This window comes from Eschrichtius robustus, chromosome 1, assembly GCF_028021215.1.
Source record: "Eschrichtius robustus isolate mEscRob2 chromosome 1, mEscRob2.pri, whole genome shotgun sequence".
NCBI classification, from domain to species: domain Eukaryota; kingdom Metazoa; phylum Chordata; class Mammalia; order Artiodactyla; family Eschrichtiidae; genus Eschrichtius; species Eschrichtius robustus.
Window position 1 is genome coordinate 112,959,168 of NC_090824.1, and position 22,022 is coordinate 112,981,189.

The 22,022-nt window shown below is 36.3% G+C and overlaps 1 protein-coding gene and 1 pseudogene across 2 annotated transcripts in view; both read right to left on the reverse strand.

Annotated features, from left to right (window-relative positions):
• Positions 1–22,022, reverse strand: part of DMXL2 (Dmx like 2) — a 158,636-nt gene that overhangs the window by 79,316 nt on the left and 57,298 nt on the right. For both annotated transcript variants that reach the window (XM_068551638.1, XM_068551629.1), the window contains exons 7-13: positions 20,298–20,476; positions 18,098–18,281; positions 15,237–15,411; positions 13,338–13,577; positions 12,517–12,788; positions 11,174–11,870; positions 10,714–10,835 (exon numbers count right to left, since the gene is read on the reverse strand). In XM_068551638.1, coding sequence (XP_068407739.1) covers positions 10,714–10,835; positions 11,174–11,870; positions 12,517–12,788; positions 13,338–13,577; positions 15,237–15,411; positions 18,098–18,281; positions 20,298–20,476 — 1,869 coding nt within the window. The remainder of the gene's footprint in view (positions 1–10,713; positions 10,836–11,173; positions 11,871–12,516; positions 12,789–13,337; positions 13,578–15,236; positions 15,412–18,097; positions 18,282–20,297; positions 20,477–22,022) is intronic.
• LOC137759640 (HUWE1-associated protein modifying stress responses 1 pseudogene) lies at positions 2,922–3,483 on the reverse strand (annotated as a pseudogene).

Consider the following 22,022-nt stretch of genomic DNA (forward strand, 5'->3'; position numbering starts at 1 on the left):
AGTGCTATAACCAATGGACATACCGAATGCCTTATTCAACACTACAGGATCCCGCTCAACTTCACCCTCAATTTAAAGGGGGCACCAAAAGCTCAATAATCAAGATAAATAATATCTTAATGCAATATTTTTAAATAAAAATTAATGTAAAAAATCATAATGAACAAAATAACAAAATCTTTTTTTTTTTTAATATTTGTTTATTTATTTGGCTGCGTCAGGTCTTAGTTGCGGTATACAGGCTCTTCATTGCTCGCACTGGCTTCTCTCTAGTTGCAGTGGGCGAGCTCAGAGCGCACGGGCTCAGGAGTTGTGGCGCGTGGGCTTACTTGCCCTGCAGCATGTGGGATCTTAGTTCCCCAACCAGGGGTCGAACCCGTGTCCCCTGCATTGGAAGGCAGATTCTTAACCACTACACCACCGGGGAAGTCCCGCAAAATCTTAAATACAGGATCCAGCAGTGTCTTGATGAGCCATACTGGAGCCTAAGGCAAAAGTAAAACTGCACAGACGTTTTTATGCATTTTTTAATGGTTATTTTTTTTCCAGAACATTAAAGTGGGTGAAAAATATTTACAAATTGAAAAGTAAGTGTATTAAAACTCACAATATTATTTTAAATTTAAGTTTATTTTTACCAAAAATAAGATTAATTATAATTTTACTTTTCTAGCTTTAAGAAAGCAAACATTTTTTTTCATCTACTTCGATTATCTTGTTTTCAATATAGACAACTTCCTTGTTTGACAGTCTCTTGACCAAGTGACAATCTTAGTTTTTTTTTTTTAATTAACATTTTTATTGGAGTATAATTGCTTTACAATGGTGTGTTAGTTTCTGCTGTATAACAAAGTGAATCAGCTATAAGCATCCATATAACCCCATATCTCCTCCCTCTTGCGTCTCCCTCCCACCCTCCCTATCCCACCCCTCTAGGTGGTCACAAAGCACCGAGCTGCTCTCCCTGTGCTATGCAGCTGCTTCCCACTAGCTAGCTATTTTACATTTGGCAGGGTATATATGTCCATGCCACTCTCTCACTTCCTCCCAGCTTACCCTTCCCCCTCCTCGTGTCCTCAAGTCCATTCTCTACATCTGCATCTTTATTCCTGTCCTGCCCCTAGGTTTTTCAGAACCTTTTTTTTTTTTTTTTTTAGATTCCATATATATGTGTTAGCATACGGTATTTGTTTTTCTCTTTCTGACTTACTTCACTCTGTATGACGGACTCTAGGTCCATCCACCTCACTACAAATAACTCAATATCGTTTCTTTTTATGGCTGAGTAATATTCCATTGTATATATGTGCCACATCTTCTTTATCCATTCATCTCTCGATGGACACTTAGGTTGCTTCCATGTCCTGGCTATTGTAAATACAGCTGCGATGAACATTGTGGTGCATGACTCTTTTTTTTTTTTTTAAAGATTTTATAACAAGAGTGGCATTTATGTTTCTTAAAACTACCTTTTATAGTAGAGTATAATACAGAAAAGAAGACACTTTAACAAGGAAATCAAAATGCTTAAGGAAAATACAACTCCATCAAATACCACCATGCACTAAAATTAATCTGACAAACTATGTACACGTCTAGTAATTTTTTTTCAAACTTAATGGTAAAAGATGTGAAACTCTGATTCAGTAGGAACAGATCAATCTCTATTTTGCCTGGGTTTCAAACTTTCTGACGGCATCAACTATTCCACTATATTAGAAACAGCAAGCAGTCTTAAGTACTGCGTCCATACATCATGGACTTTCTTGCAATAAAATGTTTTTGTGTTTTTAACTTATCGTAAACTATCTCACAATCAAGAGGGAAAAAAAAAAACAACACTTTTTCCAACTCCATGTTCTGAATGGGGTTTTAGGTAAAGAATCAATGTTTGCCAAAGAGAACAAGAATCTCTGTAAGCATTAAAGCTTTGATGATATAGAAGCCCTTTGTATATATCCCAGTTTTTATTAGCAGGTTACTTTATTTTAGATGACCTACACTATGGCTCATAAATGTGAACTTTTAACAGGACTCATGACCTAACTCACTAATTACTTCTATCTGCTTAGTCACTTGCACAATCCATGTTTTCATCTTGGCTTCAACCAAGTCTTATTATTTTGTTGTTTTATTTTTACAGCAGTATTGAATGTCCTATAAGTACCTCTCCCAGTTCTATCTGGAAGCCTGTATTAGAGAACAAGCAACAACAAACTTACTGACTATATACCCCAGGCTTCTCCAATAATACTTAAACCCCTCAGCCAAAATGCCTTTTTATGGCAGGTCTGGCCTGGGGAGATGGACCTGTTCTCTAACAGTCCTGACTATCAAAGCAAGGCCCTAAGGAACAACAGACATAAGGAAAGTCAATTTAATTTTTCTTACATCTGTCCACTCCCTCTTGGGTCATCAACGCTCACGTTCTACAGGCACACTCAATAACCTAAGGTATCAAAGGGAGTTCCCATGAGAACGAGCCCAACAGTTATCTGCCTTACTTGCCTGTCATTGACTAGGCTCTCCAGGTAAGTATAAATGCAATAAAATTCTTAAGACACAAGAACTTCCTCTTTGACTCAGAAGAGTTAGGAAACATGTACAACATAAGCGTGTAAAGCAATAAATTCTAATCAATGTTGCAAAAAATGCTGTTATGGTAACACCAATCAGCTCAAACTAACTTTCTAAAAACATTTTTTAGGATAGGCTGGCTAACACTCAAAAATTGCCCATATAAGTTCTTAGCTTACATTCTATTTAAACATTTCCAGAGCAAGTAGTAACTAGAACAGACAAAAAACAGACACTATATCTGGACCTAAACCTAAATGTGAAATTGGGTCCACAGGCACACTCTTTTTTTTTTTTTTTTTTTTCACAGGCACACTCTTAACCATTTTCCCAAAGAAACATGTTTAAACGGCTTTACCATGCAGAGCTATGGCTTCCTGGAAGGGTTGCAAATCAGTCTCTACAGATGAGCTAGTTTCCGTTGAAGTAGCTCAGCTAGGGGACACTACAGTCAGTCTTGGGGGAGCTCTAGAGTTTCGTGGTGGAGGAACTTTTCCACACAGGAAGCTGATCAAATCTTCTTTACGAATGGTTCTTCTGAGCATTTTAACCCAAGCCAACACATCCTTATTGCGTCGCTGATAGCCAATCTGAATTCCAATATCACAACTTCCCTGATGGGTATCCACGCTTTCTTTGTAGAGGCTGGTGACGGCGGTGGCTGCGTTTTGGAAGGGAACGGCCACGGCGGTGGCCGAGGTCTGGGACAGGTGTCACAGCTTCTGCTGCTTGTGCTCGGGCTGCGCGGCGGCCGCCGCCTCCTCCTGCAGCTCGGGGGGCAGCTGCTCGTCCTGCTCGTCCTCGGCCAGGCACTGCCGCTCCCACTTGAAGAACCAATGCTCAGGCGTGCTCCTGGATCTCGGCCTCGCCCTCCTCCTTCCGCTCCTCCATCCTCCGCGACCTCCCGTGGCCTCGCAGCCGCCGCGGCCGCGTCCTCCTCAGGCGGGGCCCCGCAGGAGCTTGGTCGTCCAGCGGCCCGGCGGCGGGGCCCAGCGGCCTTCGGCAGCTCCTCGCAGCGGCCCAGGCCTTCTGCACCCCGACGGCCTGCGAGCCCCGCCCCGCTGCTCCGCGCTGCCCGGGATGACCCCCGCCCCGGTCCTCCCCACCCCCGGCCCCTGCAGAAGGTTGCTGCGGACTGGATGAACACCACCGCCTCTCGCCTCGCCGGCCTGATCGCGTCTACCGCCCGCCATGGCGCCGCGGCCTTCCTATGGCCTCCACCGCCTCAGACTGCCGACCGCTCCCCGTAGCCCTGCCTGCGCCGCCGAGCCCACCCCAAAGACTACATGACTTTTTGAATTATGGTTTTCTCAGGGTATATGCCCAGTAGTGGGATTGCTGGGTGGTATGGTAGTTCTTTAAATAGTTTTAATTTAACTTCAGCTTACTAAAACTTCTTTTTGCAGGGCAACATTGTGACTTATCTTTTTTTTTTTAAGTTCCCAAGTCTACTTCTAAATATGGATAAGACATCACTAATCATTAGAGAAATGCAAATCAAAACTACAATGAGGTATCACCTCACACGGATCAGAATGGCAATCATCAAAAAGTCTACAAACAATAAATGCTGGAGAGGGTGTGGAGAAAAGGGAACCCTCTTGCACTGTTGGTGGGAATGTAAATTGATACAGCCACTATGGAGAACAGTATGGAGGTTCCTTTAAAAACTAAAAATAGAACTACCATACGACCCAGCAATCCCACTACTGGGCATATACCCCGAGAAAACCAGACTTCAAAAAGAGTCAGGTACCACAATGTTCCTTGCAGCTCTATTTACAATAGCCAGGACATGGAAGTAACCTAAGTGTCCATCGACAGATGAATGGATAAAGAAGATGTGGCACATATATACAATGGAATATTACTCAGCCATAAAAAGAAATGAAATTGAGTTATTTGTAGTGAGTGGATGGACCTAGAGTCTGTCATACAGAGTAAAGTAAGTCAGAAAGAGAAAAACAAATACCATATGCTAACACAAAGATATGGAATCTAAAAAAAAAAATGGTTCTAATGAACCTAGGGACAGGACAGGAATAAAGACACAGACGTAGAGAATAGATTTGAGGACATGGCTAGGTGGAATGGTAAGCTGGGACGAAGCGAGAGAGTGGCATGGACATATACACACTACCAAATGTAAAATAGATAGCTAGTGGGAAGAAGCCGCATAGCACAGGGAGATCAGCTCGGTGCTTTGTGTCCACCTAGAGGGGTGGGATAGGGAGGGTGGCAGGGAGACGCAAGAGGGAGGAGATATGGAGATATATGTATATGTATAGCTGATTCACTTTGTTATAAAGCAGAAACTAACACACCATTGTAAAGCAATTATACTCCAATAAAGATGTTTAAAAAAATAATAATGTAAAATATTCACTACATGTTGAAATTCTATTTTGGATATACTGGATTAATGAAAATATGCTATAAAATTAATTTCACCATTTTCTTTTCACTTTTAAGTGGTTGCTAGAAAACTTTTAAGTTATATGTATGGCTCAATTATATTTCTATTGTACACTGCTGTTCTAGACGCATCAAGAGAAAGAGAGAGAGAGGGAGGGGTTACTAATAAAAGAATAAGAGTATTATAGGTATAAGACTTCTTATCAAAACACTGGAGGACAGAAATAATGGTCTCTAAATTTCTGAGGGGAAAAAAAAGATCTTAAATCTATAATTTAATATCCAGCCAAACTTATCAATTAAATATGAAGGGAAAGGGACTTCCCTCGTGGTCCAGCGGTTAAGACTCTGCACTCCCAATGCAGGGAGCCCAGGTTCGATCCCTGCTCAGGGAACTAGATCCCACATGCTGCAACTAAGAGCCTGTATGCCGCAAAGAAGACCCGGGGCAGCCAAATAAATAAATAAATATTTTAAAAAATAAATATGAAGGTAAAATAAACACTTTTCCAGCCATGTTGGATTCAGAATGATTTCAGAATCCTTATCTACCAGGCAACCTTTCTTTTTAAAAAATTTACAATATTTGAGGAGGTACTCTATCGACAGTACAGGAGAGAGAGAAGCAGCTCATGGTCCAGGAAACAGTGGTGGAATTCTAGGTGTGAAACGGAGAGGATGACACGTCTGCAGCATCCCGAAAAACACAGCTCAAATTAAAACACCAGATCAAAAGACCCTAAAAGGAATTCCTCCAAGAACAGAAAGAGGAAGATTTAACAGGCAGGACAATTAAGAAGCTGGGAGCTCTTAGCCCAGTGGGGAAGAAGACTTAGGTTTCTTTTTTTCCTCTCAACAAGAAAAAAGAAGCCCAAGAAATTAGAAATGCCAAGAAAACAACTGAAAAATTAGAGAAGAAAGTTTTGATTCAAATACAAGACGAGCAAAACTGTGGCCTGATCACTTGATGGAATATAAGAGAGGTCATTTGACTTTAACCCTTTGGACTTTCTCCTTTGAGAGAATCTGTGACAAATCAGTGACAAATAGTTGAAATGATCACATTTACATAATTATACTTAGACGGTTACTAGTTTCAATTTTTATAATCAAAACATAAGACCTAATTTTAATTATAGAATAGAACGTGCATGTCATAAAAGACATTGTAAAGGTAACGCTCCAGTTGGCAGAAGTCAAGTTGAGAGCAGGAGGAGGGAAGGGTGAGTGCAGGGGTGCAACTTTCCTCGTTTTACTTTGGGATGATAAAAGAGATACTGTGTAAAGAAGACGGAATGAAAATACAGGATTATGTATACATCACTTAAAAGTATAAAGGCAGCTAACAGAAAAACCACACACACTAATACAGCTAGCAAAACTCAGTGGAGAGAGAGAGACAAGTGGAATGTGAGCTGAATTCCCTGTCTATCAAAGAAGATGGAAATGACTTGACTTCCACTGCTGGTAAATTAAGAAACTGAAATCTAAGCACATCATTTAGAATTATGGTGGTAACTTATCAAAAGAATTAAAAACAAAAGGTTTAAAGGGGTTTCCAATGAAGTGTGGGAGGTGATACAGAGTTTTTATTTAATAACAGTACAGTACATGCTGTTTGAATTTTGAAACTGTGCACACGTTTAAAAATGTTTTTGAAAATACATTTATAAAAAATTGATGTTAATAGGTATAAAGAAAGCCTTAAAGAGTAATTCTTTCCTAAAAAAAAAAAAGAAAATAAGAACAGTTTCAAATCAAGAATCTAAGCTCCACCTGCTATATAAAATAAATAAAGAAAAAAAAAAGAAAAAAAGAAAAGGAAAAAAAAAAAAAAAAAAGAATCTAAGCTCCTAGGACTTCTCTGGCAGTCCAGTCGTTAAGAGTCCACGCTTCCACCACAGGGGGCACGGGTTTGATCCCTGGTCCAGGAACTATGATCCCACATGCTGCACGGCTCGGCCAAAAAAAAAAAAAAACCAGAACCTAAGCTCCTATCGCAAGAAACCTAGTAAATGAAAACCAAAAAAAAATCAAGCGTAAGGAAGAAAATAATAAAGATAGGGCAGATACTAATGAAAATTAAACGAAAACCAAAGAGTTCAATGAAACAAATAGCTGGTTCTTTAAAAACATCAATAAATTAACAAACTTGCAGCTGAAAAGAAAAAAAGAGGGAAGATGCTAATAACCATATCGTTAGCATGTGCCCCTCATGTAACACAAGAAGCGTACTTCACACACCTGAGGTATTTTTCCCCAAATCTCATAACTCCAGTCTAACCATGAGAAAAATAGCAGACAAACCCAAGTCGAGGGAAAATACTATAAAATATCTCACCAGTACTGCTCAAAACTGTCAAGGTCATGAGAAAAAGCTGATGAAGATGAAGAAAACTTAGAAACTGTCCCAGATCAGAGAAGACTGAGGAGACATGACGACTAAATGTAATGTGGCTTTGTGGATGAGGTCCTGGAACCTCAACCTTAGTGGAAAAGGACATTTGTGGGAAAAAATCAGTTAAGTCTTAATAAAGTCTGGGGTTTAATTAATCATATCACACCAATAATGGTTTCTTAGTTGTGACAAATGTATTCTGGTAATATAAGATGTTAACAATAGGGGTATATGGGAACTCTGCACTATACCTCCAACTTTTCTGTAAACCTAAAACTATTCTAAAATTAAAGATTTGTTTGAAAAATTAAGTCACTGAATTAATTATTGTTTTCAGAGTACAAAGAGAAAGAGAAAGATAGGCTTATTAACAGAGGCTGATGGTTTAATGTTAATAAAGATCAGGAGAAAAAAGAACTCCTAATTCCTACTTTGTCTCTGGTCTTCTATTTCAAGAATTTAGCTTGCAAAAGTAGAAAGGACCAAAAATTTTCTACAATGAATAAGTATTACTTCTTAACTTTAAAAAAAATAATGAAAATGGAGGGTTTAAGAAAAAAGTACATTGGTAAGTACATTGGAGCAGAAGACCAAGGTAAATTTTAAAATTCCAAGAATGTATCCAACTGCTCTAAATGAATTTATACTTTCCTGGAAAAAGTAATGCCCAGGTTATTGAGAAATTTTGCCAATGAGAACAATGAACCACAGAGGACGTTCTCTCTGAGAAGTCATGGGGATTGCCACAGCCAAAAGACTAAAAACAGGCAAAGGTTCCAATTTTCAAAAAGGAAAACAACATACTTCTGTAAGTCAGAATAAAGAGCCTGATGTCTATCTAGTACAACGTTTTAGTCATCAAGAGACATTAGGATACACACATTCAACCTATTATACATTAAAACAATCATCTCCTACAAATCTGACTTTTTTTGACTGCAAAAGATATGGCAGACAGGGTGTATTTTACTTCAGTGAAGTACACCACAAGCTGCCTCATGCAAATCCTTGGGATAAGCTGGAGAAATATTCTAGACAATAAAAATGGAGAAAGATTTCAAATGTATACTGCTAGGTTCTTTCTTCAGTCCAGTACTGTTTAACATTTCTGTAATTGACTTAGATGAAGATGTAGAACAACATTCATCAAATAGGCCGGTGATATAAGTCATAAGTCAAAGCAGTAACACAAGTAACAGAATCTGGATTCAAAAGGATACTGAAAGGATGTACTGTTAAGCTGAGCCTAGCAAGGTGAAATGTAATAGGGAAATAAGTCTATATTTGGGTCCCAAATTCAAATGCACAAATACAGAATGGCTTACTAGCAAAAAAAAAAAAAAAAGACTCTGTGATATTTAATTGAAAGTCAGCTCAATATGAATTACACACAAAAAATGTGGCGTGCCTGCCCAAACATAATAGTATCTACTGAGAGACGCCACAATACTGCTATATTCTAGTGATCCTACGATGCCCGCTGTATAGACAAACTGAAAGCTGCTCAGAAGAGTAACCAGGGTCACATATAAAACAGATAAATTTATAGGCAGAGGAACAGCAGGTTTGGCCTGAGGAAAAAAATTGGGGGGTTCCAGGATAGGTGCCCCTCATGAGGTGCTCTCACATGTAAGAAATCTTAGACTTATTCTAAATGGAACTAAAGCTAACACGTAGAATTTAAGGATTACAAGTTTAATTTCAATATAATAGTGATGGTAATTCAAAGACAGAATGAGCTACGTTTAGAGTTGAGCTTCCCTCCTTGGAGGCCAGATGACAAATTGGCAGGAATGTGGTAGAGACAAAGTACCAGATGGCTGGTTAGACTAGGGGACCTTTAAATCTTCCAACTCTATAATTTTAAAGATGCTACTTTTCTAGACTTTCTCTATGCCGAACTTGTGGCTCCAGTCCAATTACCACTGTTTCTGGAACAAGCCTTATTTATACACGTACTTTCCTGTATCCACTCAGGCTATTCTATCACTCAGCAAAGACCAAGGATTTGTCTTTCTGAATCTTATCAAAAATGAACTCAAATACTGTCCTTAATAAAAACTTCTATGCCTACCCTACTCTGATCTCTCTTGCCCCTGAATTATGAAATAGTGTTTGGCAGTTAATTACATACCAACTTCAGACACCTCTGCTTCTGTCTTAAACCGTTACTTAGCCTTTTATAATAATTTCTCTCCTCTGCTAAATTTAAATTCCCTTAAAGGCAGACTCTGTATTCTCTACACGTCTAGGGGTACATGGCAGACATTCAAAAACAGTCTTTGAGTGACTTCTCTGGTGGCGCAGTGGTTAAGAATCCGCCTGCCAATGCAGGGGACACAGGTTTGAGCCCTAGTCCGGGAAGATCCCACATGCCGCGGAGCAACTAAGTCCGTGCGCCACAACTACTGAGCCTGCGCTCTAGAGCCCACGAGCCACAACTACTGAAGCCTGTGCGCCTAGAGCCCATGCTCCGCAACAAGAGAAGCCACCGCAATGAGAAGCCTGTGCACCGCAACAAAGAGTAGCCCCCGCTTGCCACAACTAGAGAAAGCCCATGCGCAGCAATGAAGACCCAATGCAGCCGTAAGTAAATAAATAAATAAATAAAAATAAAAATTAAACAAAACAAAAACAGTCTTTGATTTTCAATATTGGAAACATTTTTTATTAGAAGTTATTTTATTAAAAGGCACGTTTTTATAGGTAAATGGAAAGTTCACCATTCAAATCTGAATACTGACTAATATGCATGACTTCCAGTTCAAATAGATAACTACCAGAATGAGACATTGCCACCCACTGATAACATATTCTAACCAGAGGACTTTTAAAATAGTGAATCAAGCTCAGAAAAGTTCAAATTTTCCAACCTAAACATAGAGGTTGGTAGAGCTGCCTTAAAACCTTTCTTGAGCAAAAAAAAGATTAACAGAACCAAACTAAAGAGTGAAAAATGTCAAGAAAAAAATCACATTTTAGAAAAAAAATCATATTTATTTCTTTAAATGTAAAACGTATTGATGTGTGATGTGATGTACAGACTGTAATTTTTTTTTTTTTTTGGCCGCGCTGTGTGGCTTGTGGGATCTTAGTTCCTCAACCAGGGATTGAACCTGGGCCACAGCAGTGAAAGCGTCAACAGACTGTAATTTTGATTCATGTAAATTGGAACACAAATTAAGAAAAAACAAAGTAGTCACACAGAGCCCAGAACAGATGCTCACTCCCTAAACACCAACTAACAAATAAAAGTCCTAGACAAATTAAAAGAGAATTCCTTATTAGTTTAGATATATTAATAAAGATTAGGAAATACTTACTGAAGATTCTGGATCTGACAGTTCATCCAATAATTTCCTTGCATCTACCACAGCTTGGTAGAGTCTCAGATTTTTGCCATCAGAAGCAACAAAGCAAGCACTTGCAGAATTGCAATATGTGCCTGAGAAAGTAAACACTTTGCATTATAATATATAGTTTATTTCTATTACTGGCTGAAGTATGAGAAAAAAATATTCACACTTCTCTTTTTAGACATAACCATGGTCCAGAAACACAGATACAATTAATAGATATAAAATTATTAACCAAAAAAATTCAACAAATAGGTTGTGAGAGGGAAAAGATGAAAAACAAAAGTCTAGAAACTCTAAACTTAAGTCTGATGCTTACATTCTGAATACTTACTAAAAATCTTCCTAATGACAAATATAAATCATTTTATATATAAATAACTGTCTTAAAGCTTTTATTAATTTCACTATTAAAATGAACACTTACCAAGACAGTAACTAGGAATAAGAGTTGGAAGCCAAGCAACATTAGAGAAGGCTGAAGTATGTAAAGAGTTAATTCGCGCCAACTCTGATACTCCTCCAGTGTATGACAAAGGTCCTATTGGGTCCACGCGCCACAGAATAAGTTCACTGTAGATGGCATTCGGGTCGTGAAATGTACGTGTTGCTGCATTTCTGAGAGGCTGTTTCGAGGAACCCTTTATGTGTCTTACAGGATCCATTAATCTACTTAATTTATTGTCTGAGTCCCACTGAAAATCCGATTCAGGAGTCAGCAGAGCATTATGATGAGATGATGTCAATAATAATGGTAAAACTGAATGACATGCCAGGTCATTGAGGTGAAATCTATGACCACAATATCTAAATTTGTGAGATACAGTTAGAACAGTGGTAAAGGCAGACTTATCAGCAAAAGTGACCGCCCATTGATTTAAAGAGCCATCTATGTGTTTAGAGACCATCATTACTGTGGGAGCTAAAACGTTCATATTTGTACTGTGTAGTCCAGAATGCAGCTGTGATCCATGAGGACTGCATTCAGCCATCATGTCTTCATGTAACAGAGTGTGGTGAGAATCTTTTGTAGCATTTATACAGGCATACATCATGATATTTTTACTAAGAGAGCTTGCATCACCAGATGGAAATGCAACAGGAATCCGAGAAGAAAAAGAAACCTGAAAAACACAATTACATGATTCAGTGTAAGCAGTCTGCCTCCTCTCAAAGTCTTCTAAAAATACTTCCATTTTCAAAATGTCAAACCTCAGCTTCCTAGCAAAATATATCATTTTCGACCTCATTATGGTCTAATCCTTTTCCTCTATTTATATAGTATCATATCTCTATTCATCGCCTATGAGAAAACTGAAGAAATAGTTTCAAGTATTTGAAACTTGAAACTTGCCTGTACATCTAGGTGACTACAACCATAAATCTAAACAAATATTGTTCAGAAAGATAACCAATAAAGATAGTAGATTTAATTAATAAAACTGAAGAAGTGGAAGGGACTCATCCTGAGTCACATTTTTAGGGTAGTTTCTTAAGTTTATTCAAAATATTGTGAATTCCCAGAAAAAATGAATACACATACATTCAAGTACTCAGTATCACATTTCAAAGCCAAATTCATTTTACTTAAATTAATCAAGTTTATAAAATCTGTGGTCATTGACCCCCCCCTTTGGTAGCAAGTTATTCTCTTCTCAGTTGCTTATCAAAAATAAAATCATTGAGTATTTCTGAAAACCTGCTAAATCTGAATAGCATCTGTTTTACTTTTTTAAGAAATGTAAAAATTGCTTCATCATTAAAATATACCTGGACTTGTCTAAATATTCCAGGATTATATTCATCCAAATACTTTACATGCCACACTAGGAAGGTACCATCTACCGGGTGTATAGTAAAAAGCATGTCAGGATTCTTATTCCATTCAGTTAGCAGCATTTCGATCTTCCGATCAAGCAGGACTGTAGGCAGTGGCATTGGTACACCAGGTCGTGAACAGGTTCTAGGACTTCCCTCTCTTTCTCCATCTTCATGTTCTGATGATCCTGTACCTGCTTCAGATTCTCTATCCAGGGATAATTCTAAATCAGAAAATAAATTTATCAGTACATACTAACAGAAATACTATAGAAAATTCATTTACATACTAGACGATCAAATTCATTTACATACTAGACTATACTACAGAAATTCATTTACATACTAGACTATCAATAAATAGCATACTAACTTTAGAAATCATGAATCCCTTTTCCAACTTATGGCCAGGAAAAAAAAAACAAGGAAGGAAACTATTTTCTGGTCTGAACTGAAAATTACTACATTTCTTAGTTTTAGATGAATCAAAATTTCATTCACACTATCACATTATCTTTATGATTACCATTATTAGCAAAACCTGTTCCCCCCCAAAAGCATGGCTTCCAAAGTAATATATTACTGAAAGCAATAGGTTATAACAAAGCAAAGTTAGATGGTAGATGGTCCATAGTAGATGGTCAGTAAAGACCTGTGGAATTAATGGAAAAGTGAAAAGGAAGGAGGGGAGGAAGGAAAGATTACAAACCAAAGGTGGTTTCACAAAAAGCTGTCAGCTTGTAAAAAAGAAAATCTGAACACAGGATACTAACCATGGTCTAGTTTCATACGTAAACCCCTCTCTCTTTCCTCCTGTGAACGTTCCTCATCTTCTCTATCTCCTTTGTCGTTTTCATGATCTACCTGCTTTTCAGAAAGTTTTCGTAATTGCTGCATAAATATTTCAGTAGATGATGTAAAATGAAATTCTTTGTTGTTTAACCAATGAACTACAAAGCCCCCATTTCCATCATCAATGTTAAATACAGTGCCAACCAAGACATTTGGCATATCTGTAGAATCAAAAAAGATAAAATTTCAATGTGAATTTCTAATGTCTTTTAAAATATTACATGTGCCTATAAAGACTAATTCCATTACACAGAAAATGTGATAAACAAAAAGTAAACATAACTCTAGCACGATTTGAAATTTTTAATTGAATTTAATGGTAAATGAACTAATGGCATAGACATATGGAATTAAATTACTAATTTAAAAGCGAAACACACCAAATGCACAAACTTTTATTGAATCCTGGTTTGGGGATGAGGGAACAGAAAGACAAAACAGAAAGGCAAATCTAAAAGACATTTTTGAGATGACTGAAATTTAAATATGAACTGAATATCAGAGATTATGGAATTATTTCTAATTTTCTTAGGTATGATAATGATATTGTGATTATGTAAGACAATTTCCTTATTCTTAGGAGACACTTGCTGAAGTATGTAAGGATGATATGCCATATGTGTAACTTACTTTGAAAACATTAAGAAAAAATTTCACTCACACACACACCCACATATAAACATACATATGTGTGTATATACAGAGAGAATAAAGCAACTGGCAAAATGTTAGCAATTGTTGAATCAAAGTGTGTGAAATGAGTGTTCATTGTACTATTCTTCCAACTTTTCTGACTGTTTTAAACTTTCCTCAAAAGTCGGGGGAAAATAATGCCAAGAAAGAACACAGGAAGGCAAGCAAACTTCTAAGTATAGCAGATTTTCTCCACATGGGGTAACTGAAATTCATGCTATAGATCAGTTCACGTAAGACAGTATAATTCAAAAAAAAAAAAAATCTCCTTAATCCCAAATCAAATTATAAATAATCCATTCAATAGAAAGAAAAAGATACTGTGGGGGAAGCATGCAGATATCACTCTTTTGGAACTGTATTTGCTAAATACCATCATTATATAAATAAATATTTAAAAATAAAATCCTCTGCGCCCTGAAGCAATAGACTTCCATGTCAATAAAACGTAACTATAACTTTATACAAATATAGGTCTTCCAGCAATGTAATATGAAACTAACAGGCCTTGTCATATGTTTTTCATGCAGAAAGAAAACAATGACCTTAAATAGAAGCTTTAAATATGCTCTTGCCAACAATGAACCTGCCTCAAAATACTTCTCAACGACATAGGAGGAAAAGAGCAAAAAGAAAACATCAAGGTTAGAAGAAAAACTATCTTTCCCGAAGTGTAGGACAAGGAAGTCTATGAGGGTACAAAACAAGATATGCTGAAATATAAGAAAAACTATGCAAAAATATACTTAGATAAAGTTATAAAGAAGAGTTGAGAAGAAAGAATAATAGTGAAAATACAAAAGGGTGGGAAATCACACTAATTAACCAGGCTGCCACCACTTGTGTTCATCTCCAGGTTCAACTAAAGCTCTAATTACTTAGAAACTTTGCCATATTCTAGACAAACAATGGTGCTCAAAAATACTTATTTGAAGTTATTCCCTAAGGATCACATAGTCTCAATTTAAGAAATGGCACCTTACATTTCTGTTCCAATTAAAGAAGTATTTTAAAAGGAAACATGGAGTATTAGCATAAAATTAGAAACAGGTTATAAAAGTAGTCCCACTTTTCTATTTATTTATCTTACTTCAGCAGATAAGAAATAAAACTTTACTATCCTTTACCTGTGGCGGGATTGATGCTCGCTGCAATGTGAAAATGACACAGTGCATTTGCGTGATGGGAAATGTGTCTTTGAACTTCATGCGTTGCCATCTGGTCATGCATTAATTCAGTGTGAGTTACAAGAATGGAAGACTTCCTTTGTCCTTTTCTTAAATTTTTCAAATGGTGTATTGTCTAAAATAGAAAAATAATTACTAAATCCAAGTCTAGGAAGTCTAATAAGTGCTGATCAAAGTACTTTTGATTATTAAGGATTTTACAATTTTCCTCTCTGTAAAACCTGACCATCTTAAAGGAAACTTTAACTACAATGGAACAACTTAATATATTCTCCACTGGTCTTGCAAATTTTATAGTTCAAGGCAGTAGATGCTCAAAAACACTTATTAATATTATCTGCAGAAACCCCTATAAAGATTAGGAGTCCAAAGTCTAGTTTTTTCAGGATATCCCAGTACTGAGACGGAATTTACCAGTCATAAGGGTGTAAAAAAAAAAAAATTCCAAATCTTCCTACCAGGAAGAATATTCCTCCCCAAAATTCTCACTTAGAACTAAATAGCCAGCTAAATAATCTAATATATAACCTCTATTATAAAGACAAAAAGAGGGTACAAAAATACAGAATAACAAGGGGAACGTTAACTTAGATAAGAGTGGCCAAGAAAGACCTCATGAAAGTGTTGACCTGTGGAATTTGTTCAAACTGAGATATGTGCCTATGATAAAAATTCTGTATTGGCATACTCCATCATCTGAACTATTCTGACACGGGACCACGTCAACTCTCAGTACAATCTTTTCTCCACACCATAACCCCACCACACAGTGATTCCTTATTCTGTCACTTAACAATACCATGCTTAATAATAATATACGATTCTTTTCCTTTGTTCCTTGCAATCAATTAAATAAAATGTGGCATCCTCTCAGTTCTTTCTGCAGTAAAGTAAAACATCTGGTCCTTCCTTTCAATTCCGCAGCCCTTGTCCCTTTTCATGTGAAAAACAGTATCAGTTCTATGGTGTGTCCTCTGTCTCTGGTCTCCCTGCTTATTTCTTTGATTATACCTATCAAATTATTTTCACTCGATCTTTGACATTTATCATTATTTTAAATTAGATTGCCAAGGCTGTGCTATATTGGTCGGTTATCTTCTCCTAGGAACAAAATGTATAATTTAAGTATATATAGAATTATATAGACCTTGCAGTTAGGGGTTTTATAGGAAAGGACATTAGAAAGCAAAATAGCGCATTTTTCTACTAAAAACAATTTTAACATTACTAATTGACAACATTTTATTAAAAGGCAGCAAAACTGTGTCAAATCCCTGATTATACATTATTATATTTTTGCTTTTATTTTATGTAGCAGTTAGTAATTCGATTTAACAAACACTTGAAAAGAAATATATTAGGTAACATGAAGGATATAAAGATATCTAAAAGCCCTTAGTCTCCAAAAGCTCATATGTAATTTAAAGATAAAATGTTACACAAGTATATATAAATTATTGTAAACATCTAGTAAATGAAGTACTTTTTCCCACTAAATTTCAATCAATAGCAAAACATAACTCTAACTGTTCTGACTTCTGCTTTAATTTCATTTATGCTTTAAATGTTGAAAAAAACTGTATAAATAGTACTCAGTCACAGATAGCATCAGAGCAGGACTACTTTACATAAAACTTTAAAGGACCACATCCTTAGCCTATTAAACCCCCAAAATACTTCTGCTTGCCGAAACTGCAAAACCATTTTGGCTATGCAACCATTAAAGTGTTAACGTAAACGTGCAATGTAAAAGTATAATTAGTAATGTACAGAGATGTTTATAACACATTAAGTATAAAAAGCAAGTTATAAAACATTACTGCATAATATGATCTCAATCTTGTAAATAAAAAAAAATGTACAAACACACATAGTGGAATAGTTGGATTATAAACTCTACATTTTTTTTCTTTTTCCTAATCTAATTGTAGAATAAGCATATATTCTTTGTGTAATAAAGTCACATGAAAAATCAAGAAAATTAGCAATCTAGGTTTACTATAATAAATTTCTGGTAATTTTTAATAATGTGTTTATCTCATTTTATTCCCTAATCATAATGGGCACAACAGTTCATACTATATTATAAATAATATAATTTCTTAGAAAGCACTTTTGTTTTATATATAGTATTTAAAAACTAGAAAAATTATTTCACTTTCAAAATATTAAACCATGAAAACTGTGCAATTATATAAGTTCACTTCATATCTTAACACCTTTATTCTTATTCATAATAGCCATTTTTAATTAGAAAAATAAATGTAAAATTTAATCCTCGTGAAACAAAAGCAAAATATTTTTATTTTTATCTGTTTATTTTTTTAAAGATTGCTGTGGTTTAGTTTATTTATTTATTCATGCATGCATGCATGCATGCATGCAGCGCCGCACAGCTTGTGGGATCTTACTTCCCTGACCAGGGATCGAACCCGGGCCCCAGCAGTGAAAGCACCGAGTCCTAACCACTGGACTGCCAGGGAATTCCCCACAAAATATTTTTAATTACAACCAATTTCAAAGACTTTTACATGTTTTATTAATCAAAGCTGCCTACTCCTATAGATTTTCACACTCAACATGCAAATTGAAAGAATTAAATTTATACTATTTATCTAGACTACATATCTGAGATCATTACTGTCTGTATCTGTCTTCTAAGTGACATAAAATAAGTGAGAATTCTTTGCCATTAATTTCGTCATTATGTGTACCATTCACCATCTGCAACTTAGCTTATGAATTCCCACCATACTCACATTATCTTCAAGATTCATTTACCATTTTAAATAATACAGTACCTCAAGAGCATGTTGTACTCTGTCTTTGTGTCTTCCAGCATGAGTAAGGTTGCTGGCAGTGCTGGAAGTGGTAGTCTCACAAATCTGCTCACCCAAAAGACAGTCTTCTGGTAATACGGTTTCTGCCCATAGCCGGCAGACACCATCATGGCATGAAGTTAATAACACATTACAGACAGAACCTCTAATGATAAAGAGAAATGAACAAAAGTTACTATGAGTATCAATGACATGAAAAATTAAAGGCTATTAATATTTAGTTCTTCATCCTTAAAGATGTCATTAACGCAAAACAGTATGATCTACGTGTAGTTATTTTTCCAATAATGATAATGGATTTCTACTGACTATTTCACACTCTTACCAAACCCCATTTATTACCTGCTCAGACCTGCAAGGTGGTAGGCTGGACATAGGGTGCAATCAGTTACCATAAAATAAGAACAACCTAACTGTCCCTGACACTCACCTTAATTCATTAAACTTATGTCTTGAACAGCTAAACTAAATGACAGTATAGTATGCTTCCAATTGCTTTAGAAATTACATTGTGTGGAGAAAGAGTATCAATGGAAGAGCTTGAAATCACGTACAGTACGGCTGTGAACATCATAAAAACTAGGAAATGGTCCTGACGAAGGAAACAGAAATTAATGCCAGATTATACATGTGCTGCTTGAAAACAAGGCTCTGGAGGATTAGTATCTCCTAAACAAGACAAACTAAACATCAAAAGAAAACCTACATTTCTGTCATTACAAATTGCAGAATGACCATAATAAAAGATCATTAATTATAATTAAACTACATGGTTTATGGCAGTAGTTCCAGCATTTTGTTTTATCCTTCTTATAACCTAAACAGTTATAAATAGGTAAACAAATTTATTAATAATAAAACTGTAAGGAGACTATAACTTCAAACTATAAATCAATTTCTATTAAGTTAAGCAAAAATGTCACAGCATCAAGCAGCTGAAGTGGTTTAACCACTAATCGTGAAAAAAAAAAAAAAAAAAAAAAAAATTTTCCCGTTAAAAAAATGCTTACACAGAATCTGACTCAGTCAAAGGTAAAGTGTTCTGCAAATGTTTTCCATAGATGCAAATAACTTAAACAGATTAAGCTAGAGTAACCTTTTATTTAGATTCCAAAAATGTATAAATTCCCCATGTTATCATTTACTGAGCACCTCCATAATAGGTGTGCTATATTTCCCATCAAGTGCAAACAGTGCTCAGATATATTTAGCAGATGAAATAACCCTTCCTAAGCAAGCATTTTTAGAACTGTATATATAATACAGGAATCATTGGTATGGGCTGTTTTGTAGTTTGCTTAATCTTCTAAACACTTTTTTTTTTTTTTTATTTAAAACATCTTTATTGAAGTATAATTGCTTCACAATGGTGTGTTAGTTTCTGCTTTATAACAAAGTGAATCAGCTACAGATATACACACGTTCCCATATCTCCTCCCTCCCGCATCTCCCTCCCTCCCACCCTCCCCATCCCACCCCCCGAGGCGGTCACAAAGCACGGAGCTGATCTCCCTGTGCTATGCGGCTGCTTCCCACTAGTTATCTATTTTACATTTGGTAGTGTATATATGTCCATGACACTCTCTCATCCTGTCACACTTTTAAGAGGTGCTGTAACAATGAAGAAAAACTTATAATAAATCCTTTGAGAAGTTTCTGTTGATAGCCCTAAGGTAAGAAAAACTTGGCTACTTTATTCACTGTATGTATATGATATGCCTTCCCAGAATGCATATTACTGACAGTTTATTACTATGTTTTATTCTCCCTCAGTGTGTGCTTTCCTGTTACTTGCAAATGTCTCCTTCCTAGAATCTACTGCTGCTGCTGATACTGACAATTACCAGCTAATGCTGCCCGGGCGCACACTATGTGCAAAGGTCTGTATAAGCATTCACAAGTACTCACACATTTCAGTCTCATACAACTCTCTGAGGTAGGTACTACTACTACCCCCATTCTACAGAGGCATGGAGAGCTTAAGAAATTTAGTCAAAAGCTCACGAAGCTGGTAACAACAGCAGAATCCGAAGTCCGGCAGTTGACGCCCAGAACCTCTGCTCTCCATTGCCACCTTGTCAATTAAAAGGACCTTTGTTTTCATTATTTTTATGAACATATAAGTAATACAAAATGAAGTTCTATGACACAGTTGTCTAACCTGGGCATATATTTGCTAGTTTTACGCCATGAAAAACCTGTCACAGCTCGCGGATGTGCCAAATAGACAAAGGAAAACTGGGTAGACGCCTGTCTCCTTTCCACTTCATGATGATCCAGAGGTATAATTGAAGACTTCCAACCAGTCATAGGGTACCACACTTTCAAAAGACAATCATCCTGTGAAAATATATAGGCCAATATAAAATTAATTTGTATCTACACATTTCAAATTTTAAGTGGTTTGAAGAAGCTTTAAAAATTAAGCTCTGTTGGTGTCAGTTTATTTATCTCTTGTAAAAATAAAATACAGTGTGTGTGTGAAAAAAAAAATTAAGCTATATATAAAAACTAAAATGTGACCTATATATAATACAAAACTAAACCTAAAATGATGCTTATTATTCTAAATAATACCATTCTTGAGAAATAAATGGTCAGTGTGCTCATTATCAATCTTCTCTACACAAAGGTGCTTTTCAAACAGAGATTGAAGCCAAATTCCCCCACTTCAATACACAAGGGTCACTGTAAAGAAAAGACTCTGGAACAAGGTGCTAGCCTGGATAAGAAAGAAGCCATGTTATCTGTCACCGTTATCATCTCCTTTTTGAAGAGATCTAAAAGGATGAGACAAACCCTTTTTAAATATGAATTGCTTCTTACTCTGAGTCAGGACTCAGCAAACTCTTCCTGTAAAAGGCCAAGTTAAGTTAGACTTTGTGGACCACACAGCCTGTGACACAGATTCTTCTTGGGTTGTTGTTTTTTTTTTTTTTTCTTAGAACCCTTCAAAAATGTAAAATCCATTCTTGGTTCATGGGCCATAGTGTTCTGATTCCTACTCTAAATGATGAGAGGGCATCTAGGCAGTTTTTGGGAACCACTTCTATGCCCACTTAAGAAATTTAAAGGTATAACAATAGGCACTGACTTTATCATTTTACTTAGTTCTAAGAATTTTGTTAAAGGCCTAAATAATTTTATCTTACTTAACAGGAACTATCTTTTATAGTGCTTCATCCTCTATGGTGAAAAGTACATGAAGGAAAATAAAAAATTGATAACATTTATGTAAACATCTCAGTCTCTAAAAAACAATGAAATTACGTATAGGTCCAAATATTTTCACCTGGACTAGACAAACCCTTCTGTTTTTTTCCATCTTAGTATTCATTCTCAATCTATACTACATAATGTATGTTTCCACTAAGGTCTCATTTATTCGGATATTTGAATTACACAACAAATCTCTTTAAGTACTTATTCTGAGACAACCACTTAACAGTGCACTCACTAGTTGCTTTCCTCCAAGTACTTTCTCCACCTTAGCATCATCTTCACCCTCCCAAATTTACGGCACGACCTATGGCAGGAGTTTCAGACTATGTACCACAAAAACCCTCGAGGTACCTGAGAGCCCTTAAGGAGTCATAAAGGAAAGTCAGGGAGCCTCCACAAGCCGAGCAATCAAGCCCCTTTTCCCATTCCCGCCAGCTTCCCCCTCAAATGAAGCAGCCTCACCATTCTCATCTGTTACTACCTGAAACTCTAAAACCACACAGAATTAAACTAGAAATCAGTACAAGAAAGATAGCTAGAAAATTCCCAAATATTTATAAACTAAACAAAAACACTTCTAAATTACAAGACAAATTTTTTTTAATTTGTTTATTTCATCTTTGGCTCCACTGGGTCTTCGTTGCTGCACGCAGGCTTTTCTCTA